Source organism: Macaca fascicularis, chromosome 6 (genome assembly GCF_037993035.2).
Source record: "Macaca fascicularis isolate 582-1 chromosome 6, T2T-MFA8v1.1".
NCBI lineage: Eukaryota > Metazoa > Chordata > Mammalia > Primates > Cercopithecidae > Macaca > Macaca fascicularis.
The window spans coordinates 179,793,368-179,815,798 of record NC_088380.1 but is presented as its reverse complement, the minus strand read 5'-3'; the positions used below and the strand labels follow the sequence as shown (position 1 = coordinate 179,815,798).

General features: G+C 45.9%; 1 protein-coding gene across 1 annotated transcript in view; it reads right to left on the bottom strand.

The window, feature by feature from the left end:
• ATP6V0E1 (ATPase H+ transporting V0 subunit e1) overlaps positions 1-8,496 on the bottom strand; it is a 49,317-nt gene extending 40,821 nt beyond the window's left edge. The window contains exon 1 of the mRNA XM_005558539.4: positions 8,331-8,496. Within this exon, the coding sequence (XP_005558596.1) occupies positions 8,331-8,434 (104 nt within the window). The 5' untranslated portion in view covers positions 8,435-8,496. The remainder of the gene's footprint in view (positions 1-8,330) is intronic.
• Positions 8,497-22,431: the final 13,935 nt, after the last annotated feature.

Sequence of the window (22,431 nt, the reverse complement as noted above, 5' to 3'; positions counted from 1 at the left end):
TGCAGAGGCACAATCTTAGCTCAACGCAAACTCCACCTCCCAGATTCAAGCGATTCTCCTGCCTCAGCCCAAGTAGCTGAGATTATGGGCATGCACCACCACACCCAGCTAATTTTTGTATTTTTAGTAGTGGGGTTTTGCCATGTTGTCCAGGCTGGTCTCAAACTCCTGGCCTCAAGTAATCCACCCACCTATGCTTCCCAAAGTGCCGGGATTACAGGCATGAGCCACTGTGTGTGTATTCTCTTTGGTTAACATATTGGCACGTTCATTTACTCGTTCGACAGATTTTCACTCGCTGAGTGTCCAGTATATGTGTTAGGCTCTGGGGAGAGAAAAATAAACAGAACAGATAAAAACCACTGCCTCATGGCTGGGCATGGGAGTTCATGAGAGGGTACCTGGAGTTCAAAGAAGAAGGGGGTCTGTGTGGCTGAAGCAGAGCAAGGAGCCTGGGGAAAGGTGAGGTCAAAGAGGTGCCATGTGGTCCCTGAAAGGACTTTCACTCTTAAAAGGCTTTGACTCAGAGTGAAAAGCAAAGTTATGGCCGGGTGCAGTGGCTCACGCCTGTAATCCGAGCACTTTGGGAGGCCGAGGTGGGCGGATCACGAGGTCTGGAGATCAAGACCATCCCGGCTAACATGGTGAAACCCCGTCTCTACTAAAAAATACAAAAAACTAGCCAGGCGAGGTGGCGGGCGCCTGTAGTCCCAGCCACTCGGGAGGCTGAGGCAGGAGAATGGCCTAAACCCGGAGGCGGAGCTTGCAGTGAGCTGAGATCCGCCACTGCACTCCAGCCTGGATGACAGAGCCAGACTCCGTCTCAAAAAAAAAAAAGAAACCCGTCTCAACTAAAAATACAAAAAAATTAGCCGGGCGTGGTGGCGGACGCCTGTAGTCCCAGCTACTCAGGAGGCTGAAGCAGGAGAATGGCGTGAACCCGGGAGGCAGAGCTTGCAGTGAGCCGAGATGGCGCCACTGCACTCCAGACTGGGCGACAGAGCGAAACTCCGTCTCAAAAATAAATAAATAATAAAGAAAGAAAAGGGAAGTTATTTGGAGGGATTTGAGGAGAGGACTGACTAAATGTGATTCCAATTCTAATGGGATCTCTCTGCTGGGATGAAAGAGGCTGGAGGAAGCGGGGCAAAAAGAAAGCAGAGAAACCAGTTGAGAGGAATTATAATAATCCAAGTGGATCAGGCTGGCAGCAGTGCAGGTCGTAAGAGTTGGTCAGATTCCTTGAAATATATGTTATATATCACACTTATAAAATAGAAATAAATATGTATGGGGGATTGTGCTAAAGAGATTTTGACAGTTGCACAATAACAATGTTTAAAGACCTAAACAATCAAGTCACCGGCTTCATTTGTAACTGACTCCCTCCACCCACCCCTCTCACCTCCCCCTATGTTTAAACATCAGTCCTTCATTCCTGAAGGTAGGCGTCTTCACTGTCCCCCAAGACACATTATATCTAGGATTCTCAATTCCAAGCCTTTACTCATCTTCCCCCAGTCCGTGCTCCACTGTGGGATCTCTTCCCTGTCTTCTCTCTTCTCCAAAAGCCCATGTCATAGAACTGAAAGAGCTGAGGCTCCTTTGTATTACCTGCTTAATATTAACACTTTCATATAAAAGCTCCCTCATTAACATATCAGCTCCTAATGTGCTTGGTCTTAGGAGCTGCATGCTGAGTAGTGAAATGCCACGATAACTGCAATTTACTTTCAAATGGTTCAGCAAAATTATATATATACACACTCATAGATAAAGCAAATCTGAGTATGTCAAACAATGACTGAGTCTAGGAGGTAATATATGGCACTTATTGTACTATTCTTCCTACTTTTCTACATGTTTCAAAGCGTTCATGAAAAAAGGGGAGTTAGCTGGACACAGTGGCATGCCTGTAGTCCCAACTACTCAGGAGGCTGAGGCGGGAGGATCACTAGAGCCCAAGATATCAAGCCTGCAGTGAGATATGATCATGCTACTGCACTCAAGGCCTGGGCAACACAGGGAGACCCTTTAAAAAAAAACAGAAACAAAAACAAAAAACAAAAAAACAGGCATGGTGGCTCAAGCCTGTAACCTTAGCACTTTGGGAGGCTGAGGCCAGGTGTTTAAGACCAACATGGCCAACAGAGCAAGATCCCATCTCCATTTTTTTAAACTTTTTTTTTTAATTTTTGAGACGGAGTCTCGCTCTGTCGCCCAGGCTGGAGTGCAGTGACGCAATCTCAACCCCTGCCTCCTGGGCTCAAGCAATTCTCCTGCTTCAGCCTCTGGAGTAGCTGGGCCTACAGGCGTGAACCACCACACCCGGCTAATTTTTGTATTTTTAGTAGAGACGAGATTTCACCACATTGGCCAGGCTGGTCTTGAATTCCTGACCAAGTGATCCACCTGCCTCAGCCTTCCAAAGTGCTGGGATTACAGGAATGAGCCACTATGCCTGGCCAGCCCATCTCTATTATTTTTAAATAAAATAATCAAAAAATAAAAATAAAATAAAAATAATTAAAACAAACAACAAAAACAGAAAAGTGGAGTTGAGTGAACTCCTGGCAAACTCATCTCTGGCTCTTTCCTTTTCTCCTCCCCCACATCTACTGGTTAGGAAGCCATTGTGAGAAAACGGAAGCTTTAGAGAATCTACGGATTCCTGTAGAGAAAAGACGGAAATCATGAAAAACTGGAATGGGCAGGAAAGCTGATTCCGGGCACAGATCTGATTTTAGCTGGCCCTTTTCAGTTGCAAAAATAAAGAGCAAGGGGCTTTATTTAGGTCATCCATAAATTCTGAAGAGTTTTTTCCAAGTGATCATAGGCTATTTTTTTTTTTTTAATAAAAGAAAAGATTCATTAAATTTTTCCTGGCTGAGCACAGTGCTCACATCTGTAATCCTAGCACTTTGGGTGGCTAAGGTGGGAGGACTGCTTGAAGTCAGGAGTTCAAGACCAGCCTAGGCAATAAAATGAGACCCAGTATCTACCACGTTTTTTTAAATTGGTTAGGCATGGTGGTGCATGCCTGTTGTCCCAGCTATGCTGGAGGCTGAGGCAGAAGGATTGTGTGAGCCCAGGTTGAGGCTGCAGTGGGCTATGATTGACTGTGCCACTGCACTCCAGCCTGGGCAACAGAGTAAGACCCTGTTTTAAAAAACAAATTTAAGAAAATCTTCGGCCGGGCATGATGGCCAACTCCTGTCATCCCCGCACTTTGGGAGGCCAAGGTGGGTGGATCGCCTGAGGTCAGAAGTTCGAGACCAGCCTGGCCAATATGGCAAAACCCCATCTCTATTAAAAAATATAAAAATGAGCTGAGCATGGTGGCGCATACCTGTAATCCCAGCTACTCGGGAGGCTGAGGCAGGAGAAGCGCTTGAACCTGGGAGGCAGAGGTTGGAGTCAGCCAAGATCGTGCCATTGCACTCCAGCCTGGGCGACAGAGCAAGACTTAGTCTCAAATTTAAAAAAAAAAAAAAAATCTTCAGTAAGGAGATAAATGAAGGAATCCTGTGAGGAGGAAAGAAGGGAGAAAAACAGAGGCGTATCTGACGTTAAATTGTCTTCCTCAAGAGACCCCTACACACCAGAATGCTGAAAGCTGGGTAATTAGGAGGTTATAGGACCTGATGAGGCAGGTAAAAGAAAGGGCAGAAGGGAATTTTTTTTAAGGGATGGGGTCTCACTCTGTTGCCTAGGCTAGAATGCACTGGCATGATCATACTCACTGCAGCCTCAACCTCCTGGGCTCAAATAATCCACCCACCCAGCCTCCTGAGTAGCTGGGACCACAGGTTTACACCACCATGCCTAGATAATTTTTTTAAAAATTTGTTTTTGTAGACACTAAGTCTTGCTTTATCAACCAGGCTTGGTCTCTATTTCCTGGCTTCAAGTGATCCTCCCACCTTGGCCTCCCAAAGTGCCGGTGTGAGCCACCATGTCAGGCCCATTTTTATTTTTTTGAAGATATTTTTGATCAGTTAAATCAGAAATGCTCCCCTGTATTAAAAATTCACCACAAGCTAGATGCAGTGGCTCAAGCCTGTTATCCCAGCACGTCGGGAGGCCGAGGCGAGTGGATTACTTGAGGCCAAAAGTCCGGGAACAGCCTGGCCAACATGGCGAAACCCCATCTCTACTAAAAATACAAAAATTAGTCAAGCGTGGTGACATGCGCCTTTAGTCCCAGCTACTCAGGAGGCTGAGGCATGAGAAGCGCTCGAACCTGGGAGGCGGAGGTTTCAGTGAGCCGAGATCTCACTACCGCACTCCAGACTGGGCAACAAGCAAGACTCTGTCTCAAAAAAAACCCCAAAAACAACTCACCATAGTGTGAAGCACTTCAGCTCCTTCATCTATCCTGAAAAATTTGATTTGCAGTATTTTCAAGAGGTAAAGGGGAACTAGTACTAATTCAGCATTAATATTTCCTTTTTAAAAAAATCCCCACAGAAAAGCATATTTCCATTTTAAAATGAGGAAATGGGAACATGGAAAAGTTAACTAAACTGTGCACTAATATTTCCTTTTTAAAAAAATCCCTACAGAAAAGCATATTTCCATTTTAAAATAAGGAAATGGGAACATGGAAAAGTTAACTAAATTGTTCAAGGTCACAGGCATCATCTGCCTAGGTGCAGTGTTTCTCAAAATGTATTACAGCAACTCTTCTTGGGGGGGGCGGGGACACTGTTTCAAGACCTGCTCAATCCAGCCAAGAGCAGGAAAAGCAAGGACTGCAGCAGAGGCTGTGAACTGGACCCAGATAATACAGGCACTTGGCAATTGAGCTTTCAGTCAATTCATGACCTTTCAGTCAATGAATGCTGCATAAAGACAGGTGGTCCCATAAGATGATAATGGAGCTGAAACATTCTTATCACCTAGTGACATCTTGATGATCCTGAGCCTGTTTAGGCCTAGAATAATGTGTTTGTGTTTTAGTTTTTAACAAAAAAGTTTAAAAAGTTAAAAAATATATAAATGGAAAAAAACTTAAAGGATAGGATATAAAGAAAGAAAATAGATCAGGTGAGGTGGCTTATGCCTGTAACCCTAGCACTTTGGGAGGCCAAGGTGGGAGGACTGCTTGAGGCCAAGAGTTGGAGACCAGCCTGGGCAACAAAGAGAGACCCTGTCTCAAAACAACAACAACAAATTAGCTGAGTGTAGTGGTGCATGCCTGTAGTACTAGCTAGTGGGGAGGCTGAGGTGGAATCCCTTGAGCCTTGGAGTTTAAGGCTGCAGTGAGCTATGATGGAGCCACTGCACTCCAGCCTGGGTGACAAAGTGAGACTCTCGGTCTCTTAAAAAAAAAAAAATTATACAGCTGTACAATGTGTCTGTGTGTTTTGTTTTCAAAAGTTTACTCTTTTTACAATGTACAACAGGCTCCAAGATAACACTTTATTCTAAGTATAGGTGGCAAAGATGTTATGGCAGGGGCCGGGTGTGGCAGCTCACACCTGCAGTCCCAGCACTTTGGGAGGCTGAGGCGGGTGGATCACCTGAGGTCAGGAGTTTGAGACCAGCCTGGCCAACATGGTGAAACCCCTTCTCTACCAAAACCACAAAAATTAGCCAGGCATGGTGGTGGGCACCTGTAATCCCAGCTACTCGGGAGGCTGAGGCAGGAGAATTGCTTGAACCCGGGAGGCGGAGGTTGCAGTGAGCCGATATCATGCCACTGCACTCCAGCCTGGCAACAGAGTGAGACTCTGTCTCAAAATGCTTCTTGGGCTGTTTCAGGGGCTTCTTCCTGCCATCTATGAAGGTGGACATGGTGCCTGCAGCCTCTTCCCCAGACTCTGCCACTGGTCTTGTTTCGTTTTTGAAGAGACAGAGTCTCACTGTTGCCCAGGCTGGAGTACAATAGTGTGATCATACTGCATCCTGGAACTCCTGATCTCAAACACTCCTCCTCACTCGGCCTCCCCAATAGCTAGGACCACAGGTGTGCACCACCATGTCCAACTAATTTAAAAAAATTTGTTTGAGAGATAGGGTCTCGCTATGTTGCCCAGGCGGGCCTCAAGCAATCCTCTTGTCTGGCTTCCCAAAGTGCTGCATATGATAAGTGTGAGCCACCCTGCCCAGCCTTGCTTGTGTTTTAAGCCAAGTTAGTACAAAAGAGTCGAAAAGTTAAAAAGAATTCGAAAGTTTAAGTAAAAAAGTTACAGGAAGCTAAGGTTAATTTATTTTTGAAGAAAGAAAAACATGTTTTCAGAAATTTCATGTAGCCTAAGTGTACAGTGTTTCCAAAGTCCATCACCGTGTACAGCAATGTCCTGGTTCTTCACATTCACTCACCAGTCACTGACTCACCCACAGCAACTTCCAGTCCTGCAAGCTCCGTATCATTGTGTTACATTTGCCTATACAGTATTTAAGGACAGTAACATGCTGTACAGGTGTGAAGCCTAGAAGCAACAGGTTCTACCATATAGCCTAGGTGCGTAGTAGGCTGTACCATCTGTTTGCATAAGTAAACTCTTTGATGTTCACACAAAAGCCCTACTAACACATTTCTCAAACGTATCCCTTTTGTTAAGTGACACATGTCTATATATCACTAGCTGGTCAAATACCTGAATCATGACACTCACTAGGGCTAGAAACTGAGTGGAAATAGGATGGATTTCATTACCCTGGATAACGGCAATGACATCCAAAGGAAGGGGAGAGAGTGCTCTTTAAGAAAGGAATTGTCACTGCTATCAAAGCAGCACTTTGTTGTTCTCTAACTCCAGTAGCAAAAACAAGTCTAATTAAATTTGGTTAATACAATTGCTTTAATAATGCCAGAATTCTGACTCTGTTCATCAACCTCTATAGGTAGGGGAGATGACCCCATATAGCTGGTGTTACCAGGGAGGAGGAACTTGATACTTAAAAACGATAAAAATTCACCTACCATGTTTCTTTTCTTAAAAAAAATATAATTTTAAACTAATAAAGCAAATGTATTCCAGGTAGCAAAAGGGGTTCAGGTCACAAAATACTAGGGAAGTAATAAAAATCTTTTTCTTTTTCTTTTTTTGAGACGGAGTCTTGCTGTCACCCAGGCTGGAGTGCAGTGCAGTGATCTCTGCTCACTGCAGGCTCTGCCTCCCGGGTTCACGCCATTCTCTGGCCTCAGCCTCCCAAGTAGCTGGGACTACAGGCGCCCGCCACCACGCCCGGCTAATTTTTTGTATTTTTAGTAGAGACAGGGTTTCACCATCTTAGCCAGACTGGTCTCGATCTCCTGACCTGGTGATCCGCCCGCCTCGGCCTCCCAAAGTGCTAGGACTACAGGCGTGAGCCACTGCGCCCGGCCACAAATCTTTTTCTTTTAATAAAGACAGTAGAACTATCCACTCAACAGGTATTTACTGGGTGCCTCCTGTGCATACAAGGTACTGTGAAAACCAGGCACTATGAAGCCACCAATTAAGTTGAAGGAATAAAGCAAGAGATGGTGTTTCTGACAAACTGACTTCAGTCGAAGTTTCACCTCTCATCATCTTGAACTGAGAAAAAAATGACTAAAAAGCAAAAGAGGAACCAGAAAGAGGGCGTTCCAAGGCTCCTTTGAAGATTAAGGCTCATTTTATACTACGGTTAAAAAGTTTAATTCCAAAATAGACAAAGCTCTATCCAACAAAGAAGTCTGGAAAAAAAAAAAATCTTTCCTAGCCAATCATTCTAAGGATTTCTCACACTCACATACAAGAGCCGGAGCGCCCTCCAAAAGGTATGACGCAGCTTTCTCAACAATACCTCCTGCTCTTTGGTAATTAATCTCGCTTTAGATCAGGCCCCAACCGCCTCCTGGAGCCCACTAGATGCAAGCCTGGGCTCAATGTCGTCCAACGAGCTTGTTCTGTACGCAACAGCATGGGAGGCAGGGGGGCAATTTCTGTTTTATTTATTTGATCCTTAAGTTCAGGCAAACGAGGCCTCATGTGGGTGGAAGGCAGGGCTAAAGGGGGAAGAGTCGACTGGGGACAAGCCCCAGTGTCTCCCAGATTCGGCCTGCTCATTTCCGACTGCACCTCCCCACACAGGACTATGATGAGAAAAAAATTCCCCTGAAACTCGTTTCCAAGGAGGGTCCACCAAAGGTCACCCTCCACTCGCTCAGGCCGGAGGACACTGAAGCTGCTGCGAAAAGGAACACAAAGAGTTCCGCCGGGGCGAGGGCCTGACTCTGCAGGGCGGGGGGCGCCCATGCAACGTTCTCTGACCCGTGTGGGGATCGTGCTTTCCCCCGCCCCGGCCTGCTCGCTCCTCACCGCGCGTTCCTCCCAAGGCGGGCCTCGTGCACTTACCCCCGGTTAGGACCCTTAGGGATGAACCAAGGCACCAAGAAGCCGACGAAGCCCCAGAACACGCTCATCACAATGAGAGGCACCGTGAGGCCTTGATACGCCATGGTCACCGCCTGAGCGCCTGCCCCTACCCCGCCGCCTCACTCGGATCCCACCAGGAAGTGTCAATAGCTGACCACGTGACCAGCGTGCGCAGGCCCCGCCTCCCGCGCCCCTACGTGACCTGCGCGCCGGCCTCCGCCCCTCGAGGAGCCCAGAGGCAGAGCCCCGCCTTCGCCTGGCTGTCTCCTGGCTGCAGCTCCTTAGAGGCATGTCGCTCACCCCAGAGCCAGGGGTTCGGTCACCACGGGCTCAGCAAAGTGTTCTGGTGCGAACTTGGCCCTTTTAGACAAAGAGTGTAGTTATTTACAGCCTCGTCTACTTATGCAACAGACATAGAGAACTTAACAATAGTTCTGTATTACTATTCTGAATTCCCGTGTGCCTGGCATTGGGTCATGATCTTTAAGTTCATGAACCCAAGGCCGGGGGCGGGGGCTCACGCCTGTAATCCCAGCACTTTGGGAGGTTGAGGCAGGCGGATCACTTGAGGTCAGGAGTTCGAGACCAGCCTGGCCAACATGGTGTAACCCTGTCTACTAAAATACAAAAATTAGCCGGGTGTGGTGGCGCACGCCTGTGGTCCCAGTACTCAGGAGGCTGAGGCAGGAGAATCGCTTGAACCCTCGGGAAGTGGAGGTTGCAGAGAGCTGAGATCCTGCCACTGCACTCCAGCCTGGGTGACAGAGCAAGACTCTGTCTCAAAAGAAAAAAAGAAAGTGCATGAACCTGTGTTGAACTCCTTACTTCAGCCTATGAGGTAATTGTAATTATTATTCCCACTTTGCAGTTGAAGAAACTGAGGCCCAGGGAGGAGACTAAGGATCTTGCCCAAAGTCACATAGTAAGTGGCAAGGCCAGGATTCAACCCCTGATGATCTGATTTTCAAGGCCAGAGCTCTTAACTAGTGCACCACTGTTTATCTTGTGCACTGTGCCAGGTTCTGGAGTTACAGAAGTCAATCAGGCACCCCTGAGGGAGTTCACATTCTGGGGAGCAGATGGCCTTGCAAACAGGCCACTCAATGCGTGTGAAAGTAAGTGGACGACCCTGCAAGGCTTTCCACCCAACTAGTCCTCGCTGAGCCTTGAAAGACAAGTAGAAATTAGCCAGAATAGTAAGAAGAAAAACAGGTCAGTCGTGGTGGCTCACACCTGTAATGCCAGCACTTCAGGAGGATGAGGCGGGCAGATCACCTGAGGTCAGTAGTTCGAGACCAGCCTGGGCAACATGGTGAAATCCCATCTCTACTAAAAATACAAAAATTGGCCAGGTATGCACCTGCAGTCCCAGCCACTCAGGAGGCTGAGGAACGAGAATCGCTTGAACCCCTGGGAGGCAGAGGTTATAGTGAGCTGAGATTGTACCACTGCACTCCAGCCTGGGCAACAGAGTGAGACTCTGCCTCAAAAAAACAAAACAAAACAAAAAAGTAAAACAGTTTTGTTTGCTTTTTTTTTTTTTTTTTTGAGACAGGGCCCTGCTCTGTCACCCAGGCTGAAGTGCAGTGGTGCTCCATAGCTCACTGCAGCCTGGAACTCCTGGGCTCAAGCCATCCTTCTGCCTCAGCCTCCTGAGGAGCTGGGACTACAGGTGTGCACCACCACACCTGGCTAATTTAAAAAATTTTTTGTAGAGAGAGAGCCTCGCTATGTTGCCCCGGCAGGTCTTAAACTCCTGGCCTGAAGAGATCCTCCACCTCAGCCTCCCAAAGTGCTGCAATTACTGGCATAAGCCACCATGCTGAGCTGATAAACAGGGCTTATAACACTTGCTGAGAATTTTCACATGTTAGTTATAGTATGCGCCAAGCTTGGAATAGACAAGGAAGCCAGTTCTCAGAGAGGTTGAGGAGCTTGATGATAAAGCTTACAGATGAAAGCAAGATAGAAAGCAGGTCTATAAATGCAATGTGCTTTACCAGGGACCATGGTTTCCTTGCAATAGCCATATTGCGTTACCTCCTGATTTCTTTCATCAAGTAGAATGGATTCCTGTTATTAAATACTGGACCAATAATCTTCAACATCTGCACCAACTTTTCAGACATGATTCTAAGCCTCTAACCTGATCAGCAATGTAGGAAACTAATTTGTCTCCTTTGTGCTCATAATGCTTCCCCAAAACTTAGCCCCAGCAGAAATCCTATGGTCCTTAAGTTCTAGTCCAAGCACCACCTTCTCCAAGACCTATTTCATCCTGCTAGTGCATCTCTTTGGCCTTGTTGTATATGTATCTTGACCAACGCTCTACTAGAGGGCCAACTCCTTGAGAATAGGCACTGTTTCACTGATCTTTGTTTCTGGGAGGACTTTATACATAGAATGTGCTCAGTAAATAATTGTGCAATTGAATTGAGTAGCTAAGAAGGGTGAGGTCAGTCAGAACAAAATTAGAGAAAGAAGTTCATTTCTACTTTCCACTTGAACTTTAACTTGAACTTCAGCTCATTTCTCCCTCCCTCCCTCCCTCCCTTCCTCTCTCTCTCTCTCTTTTTTTTTTGGGTGGAATCTCGCTGTGTTGCCCCGGCTGGAGTGCAGTAGCACAACGTTGGCTCACTGCGACCCCCACCTCCCAGGTTCAAGCGATTCTACTGCGTCAGCCTCCTGAGTAGCTGGGATTACCGGCGCCCTCCACCACACCCGGCTGGTTTTTTTGTTTGTTTTGTTTTTGTATTTTTAGTAGAGATGGCGTTTCACCATGTTGGCCAGTCTGGTCTCAAAGTCCTGACCTCAAGTGATCCGCTTGCCTCGGCCTCCCAAAGTGCTGGGATAATAGGAGTGAGCCACCACGCATGGCCCGTTTCTTTCTTTTTTTTGAGACAGTCGTGCTCTGTCACCCAGGCTGGAGTGTAGTGGTACAATCATAGCTTACTACAGCCTTGAACTCCCGGGCTCAAGGAATCTTCCCACCTCAGCCTCCAGAGTAGCTAGGACTACAGATGCATGCCACTATGCTGGCCTAATTGTGTGTGTGTGTGCTTGTGTGTGTGTGTAGAGATGGGTTTTCACAATGTTGCCCAGGCTGTTCTCAAACTCCTGCCTCAAGGGACCCTCCTGCCTTGACCTCCCAAAGTGCTAGGATTACAGGTATGAGCTGCCGCATTCAGGCCCTTTCCTTTTAATAATGGAAAATACGGGTAACATAAAAGTTACTATCTTAACTTTTTTATTTTATTTTATTTTATTTATTTATTTATTTATTTATTTTTTTGAGACGGAGTCTCACTCTGCCGCCCAGGCTGGGGTGCAGTGGCCAGATCTCAGCTCACTGCAAGCTCCGCCTCCCAGGTTTACGTCATTCTCCTGCCTCAGCCTCCCGAGTAGCTGGGACTACAGGCACCTGCCACCTCGCCCGGCTAGTTTTTTGTAATTTTTAGTAGAGACGGGGTTTCACCGTGTTAGCCAGGATGGTCTCGATCTCCTGACCTCGTGATCCGCCCGTCTCGGCCTCCCAAAGTGCTGGGATTATAGGCTTGAGCCACCGCGCCCGGCCTATTTTATTTTATTTTATTTTATTTATTTAGAGATAGAGTCTCGCTGTCATCCAGGTTGCAGTGCAGTGGTGTGGTCTCGGCTCACTGCAACCTCCACCTTCTGGGTTCAAATGATTCTCCTGCCTCAGCCTCCCAAGTAGCTGGGACTACAGGCGTGTGCCACCACACCCAGCTAAGTTTTGTATTTTTAGTGGAGGCGGGGTGTGAGCCACCATACCCAGTCCTTAACCTTCTAGGCTCAGGTGATCCTCCCACTTCAGCCTCCCAGTAGCTGGGACTATAGACATGCACCACCACGCCCTGCTAATTTTTTGTATTTTTTTGTAGAGATGGGGTTTAGCCATGTTGCCCCAGATGGTCTCAATCTCTTCAGCTCAAGTCATCTGCCCACCTAGGCCTTCCAAAGTGCTGAGATTACAGGCGTGAGCCACTGTGCCCAGCCCAGAACTTCTTCATATCCCTTAAACCACCACCTCTGGCCAGGTACAGTGGTGAGACCCCCATCTCTACAAAAAATTTAAACCAAAAACTAGCTGGGCATGATGGTGCATGCCTGTAGTCCCAGCTACTGCGGAGGCTGAGGTGGGAGGATTGCTTGAGCCCAGGAGGTAAAGGCTGCAGTGAGCTGTGATCACGCCACTGCACTCTAGCCTGGTGACAAAGCAAGACTCTGTCTCAAAAAACAAACAAACAAAACAACCACCTCCCATATTCCCTCCCCTAGCCCATGGCAAACACCATTCTACTTTCTGTCTCTATGAGTTTGACTACTCTAGGTTCCTTCAAGAGGAATTATATAGCATTTGTCCTTTTGTGGCTGGCTTATTCACTTAACATAATATCCTTAAGACTCATCCATGTTGTGCAAGTATCCGAATGTCTTTTTTTGTTTGTTTTTTTTTTTGAGACAGAGTCTCGCTCTGTTGCCCAGGCTGGAGTGCAGTGGCGTGTGCCCAGGCTGGAATGCAGTGGCAGGATCTTGGCTCACTTCAAGCTCCGCCTCCCGAGTTCACCCCATTCTCCCGCCTCAGCCTCCCGAGTAGCTGGGACTACAGGCATCTGCCACCACTACTGGCTAATTTTTTGTATTTTTTAGTAGAGATGGGGTTTCACTGTGTTAGCCAGGATGGTCTCAATCTCCTGACCTCGTGATCCGTCCGTCTCGGCCTCCCAGAGTGCAGGGATTATAGGCATGAGCCACCGCGCCCGGCCTGTCCCCTTCCTTTTTAAGGCTGCATAACATTCCATGTGTGTATATAACACATTTTGTTTATCCATTCATCCATCAATGGACATTGGGGTTGCTTGCACTTTTTGGTTATTGTGAATTCTTTCCCATTTCTTAAACAAATGCACATTTTTGTCTTAAATTGATCCATTTTTATGTCTAACCTTTGCTTTATCTTCTAGGCAGCCTCTTTGAGAAGCAATGTCTGGAAGTGCAAGGATGTAACTCTTTTTTTTTTTTTTTTGAGACGGAGTTTCGCTCTTGTTGCCTAGGCTGGAGTGCCATGGCGCAATCTCGGCTCACTGCAACCTCCACCTCCTGAGTTCAAGTGATTCTTCTGCCTCAGGCTTCTGAGTAACTGGGATTACAGGCACGTGCCACATGCCCAGCTAATTTTTTTTTTTTTTTTGTATTTTTGGTAGAGATGGGGTTTTGCCATGTTGGCCAGGATGGTCTCGAACTCCTGACTTCAGGTGATCCACCTGTCTCGGCCTCCCAAAGTGCTGGGATTACAGGTGTGAGCCACTGCACCCGGCCAGGGAGGTAACTCTTTAGACACCAATTCTGTCTACATCTGTTGGTTTCATCTGTGAAATGAGAAAAGTTAGTATCTCAGTTTAATATATTTGGGCTAGTATTGGCCTATAGCTCCCTCTATCAGTCAATCTGTCAAAAGCATTTTATCACACATTGAATGAAAACTGTCCCCATTCAGTGACCCACCAAATGAAGAAATATTCTCTGCCTTCAAGGTGCTAAAGTCTTCAGGAAACAAATCGAACTCTGGGCGGTGTGGTCCAAGGACCCTGGGGAGTCCCTGAGACTCCCCCAGCAGGTTCTTTCCTTTCTTTTCTTTCTTTCTTCTTTTGAGATGGAATCTTACTCTGTCGCCCAGGCTAGAGTGCAGTGGCATGATCTCGGCTCACTGCAACCTCTATCTCCCAGGTTCAAGCAATTCTCCTGCCTCAGCCTCCCGCGTAGCTGGGATTACAGGTGCCTGCCACTGCGCCCAGCTAATTTTTGCATTTTCAGTGGAGACGGGGTTTTACCATCTTGGCCAGGCTGGCCTCAAACTCCTAACCTTGTGATCCACCCGCCTTGGCCTCCCAAAGTGCTGGGATTACAGGCATGAGCCACCACGCCCGGCCACCCCAGCAGGTCTTTTCTAACTGTGAATCTCTGTAAGGCTGAATTTTCTTCCTGTAATTAATCTAAAACAACATCACATCAGATTGAATGCAGTAGTATTATGAGAATGCATTTGTCTTCTATTAAGCCAGAGATCAAGGAATTTTCCCAAAATGTAACACAATGTTACTCTTCCGTTTTTTGTTAGTTTTGGAAAAAACAGCTATTTCTCTCATAAATGTTATGGTAACATGTTGTGGGTTTCTTGTTGCTCTTTTTATATGAATTTAAAATAAATGTGTTGGCCAGATGCAGTGACTCACGCTCATAATCCCAGCGCTTTGGGAGGCTAAAGCAGGAGGATCACTTGAGGCCAGGAGTTCCAGAGCAGCCTGGGCAAAACAGTGAGACCCCCATCTCTACAAAAAACAATTTTGACATGGTGCTATCTCCTATAGTCCTAGCTACTTAGGAGGCTGAGGAGGGAGGATTGCTTGAACCCGCAAGTTCAAGGTTACAGTGAGCTATAATTGCACCATTGTACTACAGCTTGAGTGAAGAGTGAGACCTTGTCTTAAATAATAATAATAATAATAAAATTAATATGTTAAAATTTGATGTTTTAATTTCTAACATGGCAAATATCAATAGCTATAACCTATATAAATGTAAGTCCCTCGGGTCCTCCATAGTTTTTAAATGTGTAAACAGGTCTTGAGGCCAAAAAGTTTGAGAAGCACCCCTAAAGGAAAAGCCTCAGAGGCCCCCCAGCAGCATCAGGTAAACAAGAATTGACTGAAACACTATTGTGCACTGAGCCGAGGAGCCCTTCCTTCCTAAATGCAGTCCTGTAGGTAAAAACAGGCATGCAGAGTCATGAAGATATGCTGTCATAGAGCCCCTTTCCAAGCTACTCTGGAAGCTTGGAAGTTACTGGGGCAGCTGAAAACCCTAGCAGGATTTATTACTCCTTTGCCAGGTAGTGTATATGGAATGTACACTACGTATGGCCACCAATACTACTGCTGCCACCACTGCTGGAGTGATTGCCACCTGCCAGACATTGCACTAGGTGCTTTGAATTATCTGTCTCATTTAATGCTCATGACACTAAATATAGGTATTTTAAAATCTATTGTACATATTTTTAAAAGGCTTAGATTTGTTTTTTTGTTCTTTTTCTTTTTTTTTTTTTGAGACAGAGTCTTGCTTTGTCTCACCCAGGCTGGAGTGCAGTGGTGGTGATCTTGGCTCACTGCAGCCTCCGCCTCCTGGGTTCAAGCGATTCTCCTATCTCAGCCTTCTGAGTAGCTGGGACTACAGGTGCCCGCCACCACACCTGGCTAATTTTGTATTTTTAGTAGAGACTTGGTTTCACCATGTTGGCCAGGCTTGTCTCGAACTCACGACATCAGGTGATTCACCTGCTTCAGTCTCCCAAATTGCTGGGATTACAGGCGTGAGCCACTGCGCCCAGCCTAAAAAGGCTTAGATTTGTAACTTGTCCAAAGCATAGCTGTTTTCAGTGACAGAGCTCGGATCTGAACATGGCTTCACAGCTCCTGTTCTTTCCACTAAGCCATGTTGCCTCTCCTATTTCAAGAAATAAGTCAGCATACAAAGAATCCTAAATTACACACAACTTCACAAGATTCAGACATCATCTGCTGCATAAGATGAGACCTTTAAAAGCCTGTTCTAGCACTAGCCGCCCTCCTGCTAAGAATAGACTGGAACGTGGTTGATTTAATTATTTCTTTTTCTTTTCTTTTTTTTTTTTTTTTTTTTTTTTTTGAGACGGAGTCTCGCTCTGTCGCCCAGGCTGGAGTGCAGTGGCCGGATCTCAGCTCACTGCAAGCTCCACCGCCCAAGTTTACGCCATTCTCCTGCCTCAGCCTCCCGAGTGGCTGGGACTACAGGCGCCTGCCACCTCGCCCGGCTAGTTTTTTGTATTTTTTAGTAGAGACGGGGTTTCACCGTGTTAGCCAGGATGGTCTTGATCTCCTGACCTCGTGATCCGCCCGTCTCGGCCTCCCAAAGTGCTGGGATTACAGGCTTGAGCCACCGCGCCCGGCCTTTTTTTTTTTTTGAGACGGAGTCTCGCACTGTGGCCCAGACTGGAGTATGGTAGCGTGATCTCAGCTCACTGCAAGCTCTGCCTCCCGGGTTCACACCATTCTCCTGCCTCAGCCTCCTGAATAGCTGGGACTACGGGCACCCACCACCATGCCCAATTAATTTTTTGTATTTTTTTTTTTAATAGAGACGGTGTTTCACCATGTTAGCCAGGATGGTCTCGATCTGACCTCATGATCCACTTGCCTCGGCCTCCAAAAGTGCTGGGATTACAGGCATGAGCCACCGCACCCGGCAATTTAGTTATTTCTGATGGGCAAATAACATTTTCATATCTCTGCAAGTTTTTGTAATTATGGTGTTCAGACAATAAATCAACCTTATATTGCTGTTAAATCTGGATGACCTGCTTTTCTCATGAGGACTTTCTCATAGATCAAACTTTCAATGACCATTCAATTGTATATGAATATAATAAACACTGTTTTTGGAAGGATACAAAAGAAACTGGAAACAGTGCCTCTGGAGCGAACTGAGTGACTGAGACTCAAGGTGACAAAGACACATACTTTTCACCATCTACTCTTTTGTTTTACCTTTTAATTTTGTACCATATATAAGCACTACTTACCTAATTAAGAAAATACCAGTTTAAAAGGACAATGAACAAGCCTCCAGTAAACTATCAGATAGGAACTGCTCCAAGTCTGCAGCATCAGAGAATGGCGGGCTCTTGGTTAGTAGGGCTCTGTCTGGTTCCTGGAAGATTCAATTACTTGCCCATCCAACTCACATCAAAAGTTCTGTGGCTGCTGGGTGCGGTGGTTCATGCCTATAATCCGAGCACTGTGGGAGGCTGAGGCAAGCGGATTGCTTGAGCCCAGGAGTTCAAGACCATCCTGGGTAACATGGCGAAAACTCGCCTCTACAAAAACCACAAAAATTAGCTGGGAGTAGTGGCATGTGCCTGTAGTCCCAGTTACTTGGGAGGCTGAGGTGGGAAGATCGCTTGAGCCTGGGAGGCAAAGGTTGCAGTGAGCTGAAACCACACCACTGCACTCCAGCCTAGGCGACATGGCAAAACCTTGTGTGAAAAAAAAAAAAAGAAAAGAAAAGAAATGATGTGGCCGAACATCTCACGCCTATGCAATGTGAAAGCAGATATTCAAAAGCAGTTATCTGAAGTTTAAAAGTTTGGCATCTTCCCAGCATAGCAGAAGGGAACCACTCAAGGGAATGGACATCTGCAAATGTGATGAAAAGGTCAGTAGAAAACTGTATCATTCATTCATTCCAGAAAACAAGCTAATACCCCATGGCCTGAACTTTGTTAGGCAGGCCCACCCATCTGGCATTCTCCAATCCTCATTTCCTGCAGCAGCCCAAACACATCACTGTTGCCCTTAAACTCTTCCCTTTTTTCAAGAATCAGTATTTGTCTCAACTCCCTAGAGAAAAACTTTTCCTTCTGTTCCTGTGAAAGAACTCCATTGCCAATCTCCTTTAAGAGACAATAGTTACAACTTCCTAAGCACTCTGTGCTTTACGCACAGTTATCTCAAGTAATAAGTCTGACAACTCTATGAAATAAGTACTAATTTTATCTCCATTTTATAAATGACAAACCTGAGGTCCAGAGAGGTTAAGCAGTTTGTCCAAGGTCACACAGCTAGGAACTGACAGAGCTAAGATTAGAACTCAACTTGAGGCCTAGTTCCTGCTCTTGATCACGCATTATTATTATAAACCTGGCTCAGTATAAGCAGTGTGGTATGATTTGGATACCTACAGGGGGATTACAGCTCTCAAAGCTCTTATTGGTCATTTTTGTTGGAATAAATTGCTGAAAACAAGCCAAGTCTGATTCCTAGACGATATCATAACTTACATTTACTAATGAAAGTAATGGCTGGAGCCTGGAGCTCAGACCAGGTATCAGACTACAGAGTAAGGAGCTGTGAGTTTAGTATGAAATCTGACTTTCATACAACTCTTGCAGTCCTAAAATATGTATTGGTTGAGAACAAAGACAAGAATCAAATTAGAAAATATAAATTTCAGAATTTACTAGTTAACCTACTCATTATATTCATTAGATACAGAGCTCAGCATGTTAATGATTATACAGCTGCTGTATGATGGACACCTACTGTTTTATTATTTTATTTTTGAGGCAGGGTTCCGCTCTGTTGCCCGGACTGGAGTGCAATGGTGTCTTCGTGGCTTATTGCAATCTTGACCTTCCGGACTCAAACAATCCTCCCCACCTCAGCCTCCTGGGTAGCTGGGACTACAGGCATGGGCCACCACACCCAGCTAGTTTTTAAATTTTTTTGGCAATATAGGGTCTCACTATGCTACACAGGCTGGTCTCAAAACTCCTGGGCTCCAGCGATCCTCCCACCTCGGGCTCCCAAAGTGCTGGGATTACAAGTGTGAGCCACCGTGCCTGGCAGCTTTTTACGTAAATAGAAAAACAGAGAATCAGAAAAATGACCTCCCAGGGACAAGAGCAGGATTTGAACCCAAATCTGTCTGACTCCAGGGACAGGACAGTATCTGTCTACCTTGTGTCAGTGAGTTCAATGTATCAATGCCAAGCCAGAGAACACATCTTGAGTTTTGTGGTTTTTGAACTCATTGATTTTTTTTTTTTGAGACAGAGTTGTGCTCTGTCGCCCAGGCTGGAGTGCAGTGGCATGATCTTGACTCTGCCTCCTGGGTTCACATGATTCTCCTGCCTCAGCCTCCCAAGTAGCTGGGACTATAGGTGCCCACCACCATGCCCGGCTAATTTTTTTGTATTTTTAGTAGAGACGGGGTTTCACCGTGTTAGCCAGGATGGTCTCGATCTCCTGACCTCAAGTGATCCACCCGCCTCGGCCTCCCAAAGTGCTGGGATTACAGGTGTGAGCCACTGCGCCCCACCAAACTCACTGTTTTCTTTTGTGAAAAATAATTGCCTCTTTGAGTGCAGAGTGAATGTCAGAATTGTACATACAAATAAACTGAACAGTGATAGTGAAATTAACATTTGTATACTCACAGCTTTCAAAGAGTACTCAAAAACGGCCCACCTGATCTTGCCATTTTATCTTTGCATTTCTGATGAGATAGGAAGGCAGAGCAGGTATTATCATCCGTTTGGAAGTCCAGAGATGAGTAATTTGCTCAAAGACTGATGACTGCCCAGTGGCAGAGCTAGGATTAGACCTCGACGGCTGGTGATAATGCTTTTCTCACTAAGTAGCGCTACTGGCTGCAAACACATAGGTTCTTGTCTGTTTCACATAAATGTCCAGTGTCTTACCAGACTCCAGTGAAAGGCTGACAGAGTGAAGGAAGGAAGACTAAAGATAAGTGGCTAATGTGGGAAGTGAATGGCCTTTGATGCAGTCAGGCTCAGGTTCAAATCTTGGCTTCATTTCTTATGCTATGATTTGGACAGTTAACCTAAGTTCATTTTCTTCATCAGTCAAAATGGGAAACAACACTGATTCAATTAACATTTATTAAGAAACTCTAGTGTGTCAGATAAGCCGCTACTAGAAAGTCATAAAAGGCTGTTTGATACATTTTAATCAATACATTATTATTTTTTAGGCTAGTCACGGTGGCTCATGTCTAATTCCAGCACTTTGGGAGGCCAAGGAAGGAGAATCACTTGAGGCCAGGAATTTGAGACTAGCCTGGGTAACATACTGAGACTCCCATCTCTACAAAAAATTTTAAATATTAGCTGGGTGTGGTGGCACATGCCTGTAGACCCAGCTACTTGGGAGGCTGAGGTGGGAGGATCACTTGAGCCTGGGCTGTCAAAGCTGCAGTGAGCTGAGATCACACCACTGAACTCCAACCTGGGTGACAGAGCAAGACCCTCTCTTAAAATATGTATTTTTTGGCCGGGCGCGGTGGCTCAAGCCTGTAATCCCAGCACTTTGGGAGGCCGAGATGGGTGGATCACGAGGTCAGGAGATCGAGACCATCCTGGCTAACACGGTGAAACCCCGTTTCTACTAAGAAATACAAAAAATAGCCGGGCGAAGTGGCAGCGCCTGTAGTCCCAGCTACTCGGGAGGCTGAGGCCGGAGAATGGCGTGAACCCGGGAGGCGGAGCTTGCAGTGAGCTGAGATCCGGCCACTGCACTCCAGCCTGGGCTACAGAGCGAGACTCCGTCTCGAAAAAAAAAAAAAAAAAAAAAAAAAAAGTATTTTTTTAGGACAGATGCAGTGGCTCATGCCTATAATCGCAGCACTTTGGAAGGCTGAGGCGGGCAGATCACTTGAGGTCAGGAGTTCGAGACCAACCTAACCAACATGGCGAAACCCCGTGGTGGCGCATGCCTGTAATCCCAGCTACTTGAGAGGCTGAAGCAGGAGGTTCACTTGAACCCAGCAGGTAGAGGTTGCAGTGAGCCGAGATAGTGACCACACTCCAGCCTAAGCAAAAGGGAGACTCCGTTTTTTGCCATTTTATCTTTACATTTTTGATGAGATAGGAAGGCAGAGCAGGTATTATCATCTGTTTGCAAGTCCAGAGATGAGTAACTTGCTTAAAGGCTGATGACTGCTCAGTGGCAGAGCTAGGATTAGACCTCGATGGCTGGTGATAATGCTTTTCTCACTAAGCAGCGCTACTGGCTGCAAAAAAAAATTTTTTTTTTCCCATAGGGACAGAGGATTTTGAATGTGGCCCTGGAGATAAATTTTTTAAAAATCTTTATTCACTACATATCCCTCAAAGGAACCAAATCTTTTTTTCTAATTAAAAAAATTATTTATTATTACTATTATTATTATTATTTTTTTGTAGCAGTGGGGTCTCAGTAGTTAACCAGGCTGGTCTTAAACTCCTGGTCTCGAGCCATCCTCCCACAAGTGTCCAAAAGTTCTGAGATTACAGGCATGAGTCACTGTGCCTGGCCAAAGGAACTAAATTTTGAAGAACGAAAGTTAGAGCAGGAGTCTAATGCAGAGGCCAGTGGAGGCCAGGCAAGAAGCGTATGGAAGCAACACAGGTGGGATAGGGAACCGCTAAGCCCTCGGCTGCACTTAACACTGCAAAACAGGGAGAGCCCCGTGCAGCCAGGTGAAGCAGGTGATTCTCTGTGGAGTCTCCCACATTTTAAATGTTGGAAATTTTTTAAAATTATAAAATATAGGGAAAAACAGTATCTCAGTTAAATCTTTCCTGTAGGCTGCCAGTTTCTCAAGTTAGTTCCAGAGGAAAAGGGGCATTTTAGTCACATGAAAATGGCAACTGCAAAGTCAAAACTTTGGGAAGATGAGCCTGGTCAAGGAGCTGCTACATGATTTGGTTTAGTTGGCACTTGGAGAGAAAGCTGGGAAAACACAAGTCAGGAGGCCAGAGAGCAACCTCTCAGGCCTGCGATGTGACAGTGGGGCCCTGAGTGCGCCAGTGCACATTATGACTGCTACTGAGTGAAGCAAATCCCTGCATCAAGGACCAGAGCATGGTGGCTCATGCCTGTAATGCCAACACTTTGAGAGGCACCCAGAAGGATCATTTGAGCCTAGGAGTTCAAGACCAGCCTGGGCAAGATGATGAGACCTGTCTCTATCTATCTATCTATCTATCTATCTATCTATCTATCTATCTATCTATCTATCTATTTATCTATCTATCTATCTGTATTTCTATATAGATATAGATGTATTTCTATATAGATATATACATATATATTCTATTTTATATGTATATATATTTCTATATAGTATATGTATTCTATATCTATATATATTCTATGTCTATATATATTTTTTTTTCAGGACTAGAGCCCTGCCCTTTCTACTCTATCGGCACAAGGGTCCAGGCAAGAGGAGGGCCATTTCACCCTATCCCTGCGATTTTGCTATTCCACACATTAAATAGGAAAAGACTGGCAAAGGGGAATTGATAGTAAGTGGAATTTATTTTATTTATTTATTTATTTATGAATAATAAATGGTCAGGATGGTCTCAGTCTCCTGACCTTGTGATCCACCCGCCTCGGCCTCCCAAAGTGCTGGGATTACAGGTGTGAGCCACTGCGCCTGGCCAGTAAGTGGAATT